Here is a 14,749-nt window from a genome sequence, read left to right as displayed (position 1 = left end):
TCTATTGATTTACAAAAAGTAGTTATTTTATTGAGCACCTACCTTACAGGGTTGTTGTGAATATCAAATAAGACTATATTTACAAACAATACTTAGCACAGTATCTAGCACATAGAATATAAGTGCTTCCTTCCCTTTCCTTTATCTACATATGCAGTGGTCTATACAAATATAAAAGAATACTAGAAAGAGAGGCCTAGGACCATTTCTGCTTAAACCCTATCCAAAAAGGTTAATTGGCAAAGCACTTGGCATGCACGTTCTCATTTGAGCCTGTCAACATTCATACGAGATAGGTATTATCATCCCTACCCTTACAAATCAGAACACTCAGATGTCAATGGGTGAAATGACTTGCTCAGAAATACACAGATAATAGTTGGCCAAGACTTGATTTGAACCCAGGTCATTGTGACTCCAAGACCAGCACTTGGTCCACTAGCTAATGCTAACTCATCAGTTCTAGAAACTGAAGAGATTCCTGTTTGTGTTGAAAGGCAGTGGGCATAAGCCATTATAATGCTAGACTTGGCTGTATACCCCATGGGCTAGAATTCTGACACCCACTACAATCACGGGCAAGTCATAACCTCTCTTTGAGCTTCAGCTTTATCAGACACAGCATGAGGATGATGATAAGCGCCCTACCTACCTGTGATGAAACAATGGTAAGTACCACATAAGTTAGAGTTTTTGGCAGCACTTTCGTTGATCAAGAAGAAGAGTAAAATCCTCAATGGCAAAAAGTATGTGAAATACACCATTCCCCCAAGTAGAATATAAACCCCTTGACGGCAAAGACTGTTTTCATTTTATTGTTTCGTATCCCCAACATACAGGACTGCATTTGGGACACAGCAGACACTAAATAAGTTCTCACTGACTTGAATTAATTACACTTCTTTCACATCCCTCCACAGTGCCCAACACATTGCTTCACACAAAGTAGGCATAAGGGTCAGGAATAAGGCAATGGGATAGTTGGTCAGTGGTTGGACAACATAATTTATGGTTTAAGAGGAGGACTCGTTCTCCTCATAACTCACCAACACAACCTTCTATGAGTGATATGGGTAAGATCAAGTCCAAGTTCAACTTCAAAGAACAGCTGTGAAGTTGAGGTGGGAAATAGAAGAGATGGCTACTTAGGCAGCAATCTGTCCCCACCCCAAAATTCTTTATAGAATATAATGTCCCTTCCAAACTAAAACCATGACTTTTGAATTTTTTGATAAATCAAATTGACATCAGTTTTAAAATAAGTCAGCTTGCTAAAGAAAAACAATTTACAAATGGAAAAAAGGGAAAAAAATAAATTTACATAACTTATAAATTTAAAAGCAATATCAAGTTGTATATAACAGATATGCAGTTTCATGTGCAATCACCTTTTTTAATCATATTTTGCCACAGAAATGCTTGTTTTATCCAAAAATTAAAATTTAAATAAACAAAAATTTCGAAAAACAGAGTCAATTCATCAAATGTTAATCAAGCACATCCTAGACACTAAACGTGTATTCTAGGAATTAATACTTCCTCTTTAGATAGCAGTTACAAATTACAAAATTAGCTTCCCACATATGCTTTGTGAAAAGACTTTCTCCGGACAGAATTTTTCCACCAGACCCAGTAGACATGGAAGTGGCAGTCAGTGGAGTTGGGGAGTCAGTGTGGTATAATGGAGAGAACGCTGACTTTGATGGCAGAAAACCTGACTTCAAATCTCAACAGCTTTGTGACCTTGGGGAAGTCAGTTTCCACATCTATCAAGTAAGGGGGTTGGAATAGACAGTCTCCTATTAACCTAACTTCATTGTGAAAAGGCTGCAAAACAAAGTTATATTTCACCACATGGTGTGGCAATACCACAGACCAGAATAACAATAACAGAAAATTCCCTGACCATCCCTTGGCACTTTAAGCCTTCCAAAATAAACCAATTACCAGAACATTTCACTTAGGCAAAGGCCAATGTAAACTAAATCTTTTGATGGAATGGATAACTTTGACAGGTCCTGATTTACTAAAAACCCATTTCTCTACAGTGGGAAGTAAAACATTTTCAAATTATGTGTATCTATTACCATAGAAAATGTAGTTTTACTACAGTTAAATAAATATTTTAAGAGAAAAAAAACAATCCCACCATACTGGATGAATACCTAACTGCTATCTATGATCGAAAAGAAGGCTTGTTTGATGTAAATGTTCATTAATAGAAAACTGTTGTGTTGCATTAATAATATGGTAAAATTAACAAAAGAGAGAGAGAAATGTTTTCTTATTCTTCAGACTAGACACAGTGATCTTTGGGGATTCTAGGGGAATTTTTCTATTTGGAGTGGACCCACTCCATACAGCAAGAGCTTAGGCAAGGCATCCATAAAGGAGGTGGGTAGAAAGAACTAGGATGTCCTGAAGTATCCTACAAGCTTCCACGTAAATTGCATATTTAGAGAATGCACAAACAGGTTTTGGTGTTCAGATACAACACACAAAAATAATATCTCAGTGTACAAGTGCTAAAGACTGAAAAATTATCTTCTGACGTATCTGGAAGAAGGAAGGTCTGACCTTTTGACCATGAGCCTTCTACAAATCCATAGATGTTAGCCTGTGGGAGGAAGTGATAGGTTTTTAATGGATCCTCACTAAGAACCCCCCACGTGGCAACAGTGGTTAGTAAAAGCAGTTTCAAAGAGAACAAAAATAAAAGTGAAAAAAATTTTTTCAAAAATGACTAGAATGATGAGTGTCTCACCCTCCCTTCCCCTCCCCCCGTCAAAATAAATTGGTGGATGTTTGGTTGGTGTTTCTTAATTGCAGTTGTCTGAATAAAGTAAATAATTGGCAACTTATGATTATGTGACTAGATGTCTTAACAAGAGAATAAAAGGCTCATTGTCTCATGGGGTAGCTGTAGAATTCTGGGAAAGTGCATGGCTGCTGTAGGTTGAGGAAGGACACTGTGGCTGCCACCTCCATTACCCCATACACTCACGCATGCACGCACACACGCACACGCACGCACACACACACACACACACACACACACACACACCACATACCCACACACACACACACCCACACCCAGGTTGCTCACTTACCTCTCACAGAAAGTGTGCAGACAGGGAAGTACCTTGGGGTTCTTGTAACGTTCCAGGCATATGCTGCAAATCAGAAATTGCTTGTCAATCTGCCGCACCACAGGACTGGGGATGTTGGAGCCTTCACTGGCCATCCTAGACCATTGGCATACGGGTCCTGATTCCTTTTACCCTGCACGATGCTGCTAACACAGAGGAAAGCCAAGAGAGACAAAGAAAAGCATTTTTTAAGTCACTTGGAAACATCAGGGCCATCACGAGCATGCTTGTTTTAGACATATTCATCAATGTTGATCATAATTGATCAGAGGGATCCTGGAATTACGGTTCTTGAGTCAGAAGACATTTAGAGGCCTTCAAGTCCAACTCTCTCATTTTACAGATCAGGAACTCAAGGCCACAGAGATGACCTGTTCAAGGTCACAAGAATTTGAATCCATATCCTCTGATTCTAATTTGAGTATTTTTCAACTGTATCTCTACCAAAAGAATGAAAACAAGCATTTATTAAACACCTACTATGTACCAGGCACTGTTCTGAGTGCTTTACAAATCTGTTTCATTTGATCCTCTCAACAATTGTGGGAGGTAGGTACTATTATTATCCCAGTTTTACAGATGGAGATACTGAGTTAGAGAGGTTAATAACGTGCCCAAGGTCACACTGCTAGTAAGTGCATGAGGCTGGATTTGAACTCTGGTCTTCCTCACTCCAGGATTAATGCTCTATCCAATGCACCACCTAGCTACCAAAAAGATGTATCACTCGGTGCTCAAGCTCCTGGGGATGAGTCATGTTGGACATGATGTTACTGATACCAGGAGAATCTTATTAAGGAGACTGGTGAGACATCAGAATTACTAAGCTACATCCAAACCTCATAAAACAGGAAGCCTGTTGCCGCAGGGCACAGAGAGGGTACACTCTGTTGCTGGTTAGCTTATTTGTTTTCAGAATAATTTGATTTTATGAAGCTCTCTTAAGCACTTGAATACATTATATTTCCCTAACTTCCATTCTCTCATGCTTGGCTCATATCAAAAACCTGGTAAATGTTTGTGGAATTGAATGGAAAAATGTTATCCATCTGCCATCTTTGAAATAATTACAAATTACTGTTTGGTGGGGGCACCTGAGAATGCATGCATATATTCTGCCATAATTCAGTTTGATAATAGGATATAGAGTGGAAAGGGAGCTTCCCAGTTTTCCCCTCTTTTCTTTAGTCTCTAACTCCAAACATTTTCTCTCTCTCAAATCAACCCTCAAGAAGAGATTTGAAATTCATTTACAGTAGCATTTAAATGACAGATGATAGTTTGAAGTGTTACTTCTTATAGGGAAATGTGCATTTTAAACATGGATCAAAGTCTTAAGCTATGGGAATGGAGTTCTTACAGTGGACATCAGCTTGCATTGCACATTATACTGTATATAGGAAGAGCCTGGGCAAAGAGGGGTGGGGGAAGTAGAGGCACCCCAGAAATCTGATCACTTTCCTAAACACTATGATTTAGGTAATCTTAACCTCAAAGGTGATGAGGAAGCAGAAGCTGGGGAAACAAGTTTGCAGTGATAGCCAGTCAATACACATTTATCAAACACCTACTTTGTGCCAGGCCCTGTGCTAAGGAGATAGAAAGAAAGGTGTGCACAGAGAATTAGAAGGGTACACTCTAGACCGATAAAATCCTGATTTCAAATGAAAGAAAACTGACTCTAGAGTTTGAAGACCTCGGTTCAAAACTCACTTGAGATAATGATTATTCCTTTGGATTTCATTCAACCTCCTTGGGCCTCATTTTTCTCATCTGGAAAATGAGAGGACTGGATTAAATGACCTCTGAGGTCTTGTTCCTGCTCTAAATCAAAAATCCTTTGATCCTATGAATTCACTCCAAAACAAAATGGGGAGGGTGGTCAGAGTTCAACTAGTGTCGATCCTTAAGGAAAAGGTCTGTACATCAAGACATAGAAATGATTAAAACCAAAGAACTTTGAAATAGTGGTCTTTCTTAATTCTACACCTTTCTGCCTTTATACAATCCCCCAAAGTTCTGCATCATTATTCTTTCCATGATGGTATCTAGCTATTCATCATGTAAAATAACAGTTTTACTGTTTTGTTTTAATTTTTGTCCCTAGCGTCTATCAATGCCTTGGACTTTATAGGTGCCTAATAAATGTTTATTTAGTTGAAATCTACCTCTGAAACTTCTGACCTATTGACATAAAAAAGTCTAATCCCTTTTCTATAAGACACCCTTTCAAACAGTTGGTGCCAGCTATGATTTCTCTAAGTCTTCATTTCCCCAATTTAAGCAATCACAGTTCCTTCAACTGACCCAATGGAATGGTTTCAGGTTTCCTCCCCATCTTTAGTCTTGCAGGTTTTCAATGCTGTTCCTAAAATGTGGCACCTTGAACTGAACACTAAACCCTAGATGAAGTCTGACCAAGGCACAATGATTGAATGGAACCTCCCTTTAAATTTACATGTATTCATCAAACTCTCACTCTCAATCTGTTCCAAACCCACAAAATGTACAGTCATTTAGTGTGCATATCTCTATCTTGTCTCCAAGAGTGTCATCATCCTTCTCTGTATGAGCTCAGTTTTGCCAGTATCCTTCATCAAATGTGGTGCTGAGAACAGAACACAATACCCAGATGTGATTTGATCAAGGAAAAGTTCAGCAGTTCCCTGTTACGGATACAGTGCTTCTAATAATGTAGCATAAGATTGCATTAACTTTTTTTTTTTGCTGTCAAATTATACTTTCAACTCATAATGATTGTGCAAATCATGAAAACTAATATGAACTGTTTGTTGTCTGGCCATATTTCCATCATTTGGAACTTGTACAGTTGGCTTTTTTGAACAAGTGTAGTACTTTGCATTTGACCCTATTTAATTTCATTTTATTAAATTTGGTTCAAAGTTTCTGCTTATTAAGATTTCTTTTTGGGGGGAATCTGGTTTTTGTCATTTAGTATATCCCTCCCAACTTCATGCCATCCAAGAATGTGAGAAGTAGAAGTCCATACCTTTGTCCAAGTCATCACTAACAACAGAGTAAATAAAAGAGAGATGTGGCCCCCTATGGAAGACCGAGTTCCAGGTAAATAGTCACTCTATTTATCACTGTTTGGATTTGTTCAATCCCTCAACCAGTTCCAAATCCACTTAATCATCTACTGTCAAACCCACAACTCTGTATCTTGTCCAAAAGGATATCATAAATGTCAAATGCCTTAGTGAAATCCAGGGACACTATATCCCTGACATTCCCCTGATCAACTGGTTTTATAAGCCTGTCAAATAGGGACAAAGGGTTTGACAATCCACCATTGGGTAATGGAAAGAGAATGAGATTTGGAGTCTGAAGACAGTTCAGGTCCTGGTTCTGCAATCTATTAACTGTATGTGTCCATGGGAAAGTAACAGCCAATCTGGACCTCAGTTTCCTCATTTATAAAAAGATCAGATTAAACTTGATTTCCAGGGCCTCATTTAGTTCTCGACATTCCATAATTCTAAGTTTGTATGACTTGTTTTAATAAACTCATTAGTGATCATCACTCTCCATTTCAAAAGCTTATAAACTATTTCTTTTAAGAATTTTTATTGTTTTTTGGTTTTATGTCACTTTAATTTCTGTATATACTCTTTCCTGGACAGTGAACCTTCCCTTGAAACAAAGACTTTTTTCCAAGTTCAGTGAAATCAGTCAACACGTCATCTATATCTGACAGCAAGTGCAACATTCCACAACCATAGAGCCCTTCTAACCTCTTCAACAAAAGGAGGAAGGTACAATCATTCACCTTTTATTTTTCTCCAAACCTGGCCATCATATTCTCACAAAGTGTTCACTTTCTTTTTTCTCATGTCTTTCCTCTCTTTTTCTCTGATTCTCTGTCTCTCTCCCCAGTCCTCCTCCTCTTTTTCCATTATTGTAATAATTATGTATATTGTTTCCCTGGTTGTTTCCCTATTTCCTTCACTCTGCAACATTTCATATAAATCTTCCCAACATATTATTTTTTAATGTTTCCTAGAATTTTGCTGACCCATAATTTACAAATTCTACTTCTTCCTCTTTTGGAAACCTGGGACATTTGCCTCTCTTGGGGCACCTTTCCTGTCCTTCAAACGAATCTCATTTTCAACAAAGAAGTATACAGTAGAACATGGTAAGACGCACCAGGTATAAGAACCCCTTTCTTTTCAAAGTAAAAATGTCACCTGGCATTACATTAAGCAAAAAGAAAAAAAATCCATCTCCATACAATGTGATTTGTAGTGGAGATTCACTTGTGTTGGGAGTAAGGTGACCCTGATTTCAGTCCTAGTTTCTGCCAGAAACTAGCTGTGTGACCTGGAGCAAATCAGTTCACCTCTCTGGGCCGCAGTTCCTCATCTGTAACATGAGAGAGGTCAGATGAGATGATATCTAAGCTTTTTTCTAGTCCTAACATTTGATGAGTCAAAGGTTGGATGCTACCACTATTTTTAGGATTCAATGAATTTTTAAAATAGGCATTAAGTACATGACACCAGGCTGGTCTCCCTGCTCTCCAGGTTTTTGAAATCTCAGATTTTCTTTCCTTTCACAATGTCAACAAAAATGGGAATATGTTGGGAAAATAAAATGGAAAGGTAGTAACGCTGCTCTGCCAGAGATGTAGAAAGAGCAAAACTGCAGTTGAAGGAGAAAGCAAGTTAGAACCATGGGTGTGACAAGCTTTGTCTTTGTTATAGTCTCATAGGAAATTTGTCACTGGTAGGACTTGTATAAGGGCAGTAGGAAGGGAAATCGAGTACTGGAGAACAGAAGGATCAATGAAACAGCACCCTACCCCACCCACCAGCCCCCAAAAAGGAATGATAAATACTATGAGAAATATTTAACATCAGGCTCATACCAGATTAGACTAACGTTTAATATACCAATTATGAGAGATTAAGATCACATATCACATGTAGAAGAGAGAGTAACGTTCATTGTCAACGGAAAACAAACACAGCATTATTACAGTGTAGCACCCTAACTGCATGATTGCAAAGCACATAGATAGAGATGCTTAATGCACTCTGGTGTTAAACTGGGAAAAGAAACCTGCCAGGCTAGGAGGGGAAAGAAGAGGTCTTTGCTATAATTCTGTTATACAACGGGACACTGTACCAATTCCATAATTTGTTTTTTCTTTGGCATCAAACATTTACCTTCTTCTCCATGTAACATTGTTCATTCATTCATTGCCATCACTATCCAAAGCACTCATAGCTAGGCATTTGTGGGAGTGCTGAGATAATTAAGACAAGTCCTTATTATCTTCACTGAACTTAAAACCAGGTAAAGTTCAACATTAGCCAATGCTAATAAATACACTTAAGTCCCCAAAATAAATATATTTAAATAGATCCCCCAAAAGGGTAATTTTTTTTAAAAGGAAAATATCAGAGAGATGTTTAAATGGAAAAAAAAAGATGCCAATAAAAAGGCAGAAGCTCTTTTCTCTTGTATCTGCAATTCTAAACCAAATTCATCACAGAGAAATTATAGGCTAAACCTAACCTTGGGGAAAAACACAAACCCTTCCCAAGCATTTTTTCAACAGATAGCATCTCTGGCATTCCTCTTGCCCCTTTCCACTCCCAACTGCCCCCACATATAACCCGCAGTTCTGTGGGATTGAGGAGAAGCAATGAAGAAGGCCCTGGGAGAAATGGAGAAAATGAGAACAAACTCTTAAGTACATGTTTTCTAAGGTTTGGATTCCTTTGGAAAATCAACATATTTCACATGGCTGATAGGTTAGAGGCAGCATTTATTGGAACACACAGAAAAGCCCTAGGGCTATTGGATTTGGTTTTTATAATTTCATATTTCTGGATTGCTACTTTTTCTTTCTCTACTGCCATTTAAGATTCATATCTCCATGGTAATAATAATGTATGATCTGTTATTATTGGGTTAATGACAAAGGCAGAGAATACGCTGAATCAAGAATTTTGGAATTCTAGTGGTGTGGGGCAGGGGAGGGAGGGAGAAATTCACCTAATCAGTAATGGTATAGGATTAAACAATACACAAGTCATTCAAAAACTTCCATTGAAGAAAAAGTATAGTAGAAAGAGGAGTATGGGTTATAGTACTCATAGATGAAAGGGACCCTACAGAATCTGGCAGGGATCTATCTCACTCTACCACTTAGAAGACTATGGGAAAGTCACTTAACTCTCTGAGCTTTTGTTTCCTTATGTATAATGGAGGGGGAAGGAGTAGATATGTATTATCTGCTCTTACTGGTTTGTTGTAATCAATCAATAAACATTTATTAAGTACCTACTATGTTCCAGGTACTAGGCTAAGTGCTGGGAAATCACTTTGCCAACTATGAAGGAGCATCCTTTTTTCAGGGACAGAGATTTCAGAACTTCCCTAATAGCTTTGCTGTTGGAAGGAAGGGGTTCTCTCTTAGCCCCAAACGCACACTTTTCTTTTAGCTACATATCCCTACTTTTTTCCAACTCTGACCTCTGTAAAGTTGGGGAACAGCTGGTCAGTACCACAATGCCCTTCAGATTTCTGAAGTGAATTATTCCATTACCCTTCAGCTTCTTTCCCCCTCCTAAGTCTGGGTCTCTACATGTTGAGCAAGCAGGCCAGTCTAAATGAAGTCTGGTACCACAGGGCAATAAAGACAAGTGGGGTCTTCTGCCCCTTATCAATCACATTGCCACTGCTCCTCCCTTTGCTATCCTAAAGCAATTGAGAAGGACACAGAGAAACAGAGCATCATGGGACTATAAAAGGCAGAAAGAGTCACAGCAGACCAGATCGCTTAGCATCAGACCCTTATTGTCTGTAGCAAAAGGGGATTATCACTCTTGATTTGGAATTGCACAAGGCACAGAGCCTCAATGGTAGCCATGCCATAGAGAAAATATTTTGTCTTAACCATCTGAAATTTGTTTTGGAAGTTAATTAGGCTTGTAAGAAATGTGTTTAACAGAATGAAAGCAGAAGGCAAAGGTAGAAAGAATAGAACTGGAGATTAAAATAAGGAGAAAGATGATTTCGTTTATTCTGGGCATAAAGAAAGAAATCACCGAAAGTCTCTTCAATGACAAGACCATTCTAACTATCAACCTACACCCATCTGCCGCTCAATTTCTGCTCTAACCTAAAAATCCAAATTTTAGGGGGGAAAAAATCTGAATTCTAAGTCAAATATAGTCAAATTTAGATTGTCAAAGGGCAGACATCTTTTTTTCTGGGGCATACTGGAACTGCTCTCTGAATACAAAGCCACTTACACCAGAATATAGGGTCCAACATCAAAGCTAAAAACATAAAACAACTAATGGTCATTTGCTTTCAATTTGCCAAAAATACAGAAAAATTAATTTAACTCTACCACTACCACCTTTTAAAAAGAAAATAGTTCCTGAAAGTAATCATTTTAAGCAAAAGTATTTATCTTCAATAAATTTTAGAGGTACAGGTCAAAATGATATGATATATTCCTGATTAAACATGGTAGCTTTAAGTGTCAAGTATCGGTTTAGGGGAAAACAAAGAAAGAATGAAAGTGAAGGATTATTTTTTCTCAAAATGGTTGATTGAATGATTTTATTTTCATCTGTTGGACAATAAAATCCAACAGGTTTCTGCCACTATGTAAGTCAAATCTTTACTACAGGATTATAACTTTAACTGGAAACAGGTGGATAGGTTTTGCTCTTATTTCTAAAAAGGCACAGACTAACAAAAATATACAGGTCTGTGCAAACTCAAGCACTGACTGAAAATTCATTTTTTAAAATTTTTTTTAGAAGGAAAAACTCATTGAATGGGGAAAGATTTTAGTGTGGTTTAAACTGAGTTTTAAATCTCCAAACTAAATAGTCATTTCTGTCTTTCTAGGAGAAAATTGGACAGATGCCTTCGGCTTTTCATTTCATTGGGAAAGAAAGCTGCTCTCTCATACCACACACACAAACTTCTCATTGTGTGCTAGGGAGGGGCATGCATTATTTAACATCACAGTTGGTGAGACACAACTCTCAAAGAATCTGTGCTAAAATTAATGAAAGTTATGGAGAGAAAGAGGTTTAGATTTGGAGAACTCTTAAATCTCCTGGGCAGAGTCTCACACACACACACACACACACACACACACACACACACACACACACACACAGCCTGTATGTCATGAAAAAAAGCCCCAAGATTAATTTGGGCTCATATGGATGCTCTTACGTATTCTCTTTAGGATTAAAAAAAGGCTACAATTTATTCATGAGCAATAGAATTGCAGAAACCTGATCTATGCAATGAAACCGAAGGGTAGAAAAGAATTTTAAAAATACCCTGGCTTGAGCCTACACCTGTCACTTAAAGCCTGGACACCAAAATAGTCTTTTCCCCTTTTCCTTTCTTTCTTCTTTGGGAAATGGAAAATCTTTCCTGTATCTTTTACGATTTAGAACACATTTATTGCATTTACTTCATTAAAGAACAACCACAACCATTTGTCTTTGCTCTTTTCCTTCCAAACTAATAATCATTAAAATGCACATAAAAAAGAAATAAAAACTTCAGAATCCCATCAATGTAAAGAATTCAGCCTGATGTTTCAGGATGCAATACCCAGCCCAGAGACTCTTTCCCCATGCAACACTGCTACAGAACTCCACCCAGATGTGAGGCACTACTTCATGGCTGAGAGAATCATTAAGAAAAAGAAAACCCAAATCCCCAAATCAGCTGCAGCATATTCTTTTGCTACTCATCGATGACATTTAAGATCCAAGGGGGTCAAGTCATGCATTATATGAATGAATGGGTTTCTAATGATAATGGAGGGCAGTGGAACTCAGACTCTTAAGAAAGGAGGTAGGGAGGGGGATGGGTTACTTTAAATATTCCTTTTCACCCTTGGAAAGCTAGGGTGGAATTTAGAAGATAAAAGGTTTCATCCCTTTCTCTATGCACCCAAACAAAAAAATAATCAAAAGAATCCCTCCCAGTAGCTCAAAATAATTAAGATTAAAAACACACATTATAAAGAATAACAATAATAAAATTCTAGGAACTCACATCAGAGGCTTGATAAGCACAATCTTGCACGACTTTTCTCCCCACTCTTGTTAATCTGGTGCCTTTGTTTAAGCATAAAGTCTCTCTCTCTTTCTCTCTATTTCCTATAGTTACTGAGCATGCAGCATCACCATGAGAGAGAGAGAGAAGGGAAAAAAAGAGCCAGAATAGAACAGGAGGAGAGATCAGATATCCACCTGGCATAATATTGAGCAAATCTGAATAGTTAAGACCTACCCATCTCTGTAGATAAATAGATTAATCAACGAAGTAAAGTATTAAGTCCTCCCAAGGGCTGTGGCTGCAGTTAGCTCCGCAGTAATCCAAAGGAACAAAGCATATTCCTGCTCATGTCTCAAGTTTGGAAGCACCGCTTAAAATGCCCTACCATGCAGCACAGCCATGCTTAGCGACAGAGAGCCTAGCTTGGACTCTACATGCAGTGATGCTCCAATCCATGAAGAGGACAGATGAAAAGAAAAATGGAGGACAGAAGAGGAGCCCCAGGGAAGTCGTCATGAATTTTTTTTTCTGGAGCATTAACAAGTGGGAGACCCCCTTCAGGATTCAGACCAATCAATCTTTATTGAGTACATCTTTTTCTCACTCAGCTTGTATTGAAAAGACTGCAGCAAAAAGGGCAAGGCATTGTGGGATAGGGATGCAGCAGAGAGCTGCAATGAGATTCGCTGGGGGTTTTTCTCCCTCCCTCCTCCTCCTCCTCCACCCCTTCTGAGTCAGCAATCAGCTGTTTCCATGCTGTGCTGCGGGAGGGGGTGGGCGGGGGAATGGGAGGAGGGGGCCCTGAATGTGGTCCCCGGATGGTTCGAGCGGTGCAGGATGAGGAGGCGCCTCTCCCCGGCGACGCGGCTAGGAAAAGCCTTGCCTCAGGGACTCGCCGGTTGGGTGGAGGATTGGACCGATCTGGGGCAAGGGCAAGGGATGCAGACCGACAGATCCTGGGTGGGACGCTAGGTACACAACGCCGGCTTCCGTGTTTAAATCTGGAATTTTCATATAAAAGAGGCCAGGGCGCACATAATGGCACTAGTTAGCAGGAAAAAGGCGGTTCCTGAAACTTCCGATAAATCTGAAAAAAACCCCAAACCCCCAAACCCCAACAAATCCTAAACCGTGTTTTCTCATCAGGGACACAAGGAGACATACTAGATGTAACCCAGGACTTGGAATCAAGAGGGCCTGGGTTCAAATTCCACCTCAGACTCTTAGTAACTGTGTTACCCTTGCCTCAGTTTCTGCACCGGTAAAATAGGGCTAATAACAGAATTTACCTCACACGGTCACTCAGTAGTAATAGGATAATGTGTGTACAATGCTTTTCAGATATAAATGAAAGCCTTGGTAAACTGCAGGCGTGGGGTGGGGGCATGGGGGATGAGGCAGGGCATATGATTTCACTGGTATAAGATGGTCCCAGGTCGAGAAACTTTTACCAAGTAGAAAGTTAGAGGCTAATGTTCTCCACCTTGAAATCTTACTTGGAGAGGAGCCTGGGACACTGTGATGTTGAGTGACTTTCCCAGGGCTACACACAGTGTGTATGTGTCAAGATTGGAGGTATTAACCCAGGTAGGAGGCCAGCTTTCTACTTACTTTGTTACAAGGTCTTCAAAATGTCACTTAATATTGTTACCAGAAGATGGTCATGTAATACAGATTTGCCAAATAAATTATGGTAATAATAAATGAATAATTATTTATTAATAAATTACTCATAATGAATAAATAAATGATATTAATATCAGGATACCCCCCTTTTATTGATTCTCACTACCCAAAGAATTCTAATCAGGACAGTCTTTTAAAAGAGAACTGTGCCTTGTTTTCTCTGTTAAAGTAACAATATGGAGTTACACAGTGAGAAACAAGAGATAGGGTGTAAATCCTATTTCCTAATTTTCCTAACAGGGAATTAAATCTAATATAATACAGGTGCTATCCAAAACCTTGGAAGTGATTGACCAGCAGTGAAATCACATCAATTTTGCACTCCCCCAATGGAATTAATATAACTCAACAAACATTTATTAGATATCTCCTATATATAAAGTACTATGCTAGATGCTGGAGATGCAAAAAAAGGGAATTTTAGCTCTTAAATAGCTTGCAATCTAGTAGGAGGATGACACACAGGTAATAATAAAAGTGGCTTGAGAGAGTTCAAAGAGTGAAGGATTATTTTTACCTGGGGATAGCCAGAAGGCTTCATGGAGAAGGTGACACTTGAGTGGGGCATTAAGAAAAAGAATTTCTGTCAATAGACAGAGCCAAAGGTGAAAGGGAGGAGTACATTCTGAGACTGGGGGATGAATGCACAAAAGTATGGAGGTGAGAGAGAACGGAAGGAGGTCTAGGAACTAGGAACTATCTGGTGTGACTGACTGCACAAAGGTAAATTCACTGAAATAAGATTGGAAAGGTAGGTTGCAGCTAGATTGCAGAAGGCTTTGAATGCCAGACTTGTTCCAGAAGTAACATGGAGCCATTAATGATTTTTTTTGGGG

At 38.9% G+C, this 14,749-nt stretch overlaps 1 protein-coding gene across 11 annotated transcripts in view; it reads right to left on the bottom strand.

Annotated features, from left to right (window-relative positions):
• The window catches only part of TRIM2 (tripartite motif containing 2), a 236,384-nt gene that overhangs the window by 60,165 nt on the left and 161,470 nt on the right, over positions 1 to 14,749 (bottom strand). For 6 of the 11 annotated variants that reach the window (XM_072621289.1, XM_072621280.1, XM_072621279.1 and 3 more), the window contains exon 2: positions 3,111 to 3,292. In XM_072621289.1, the coding sequence (XP_072477390.1) occupies positions 3,111 to 3,244 (134 nt within the window). In that variant the 5' untranslated portion in view covers positions 3,245 to 3,292. Of the gene's footprint in view, positions 1 to 3,110; positions 3,296 to 12,461; positions 12,813 to 14,749 lie in introns of those variants that run through there. The other 5 variants (XM_072621284.1, XM_072621288.1, XM_072621285.1 and 2 more) reach the window with 2 other exon arrangements.

This window comes from Notamacropus eugenii, chromosome 6 (genome assembly GCF_028372415.1).
Source record: "Notamacropus eugenii isolate mMacEug1 chromosome 6, mMacEug1.pri_v2, whole genome shotgun sequence".
Classification (NCBI taxonomy): Eukaryota; Metazoa; Chordata; class Mammalia; order Diprotodontia; family Macropodidae; genus Notamacropus; species Notamacropus eugenii.
The sequence above is the reverse complement of the archived record's forward strand: the minus strand, read 5'-3'. Positions and strand labels throughout refer to the sequence as shown.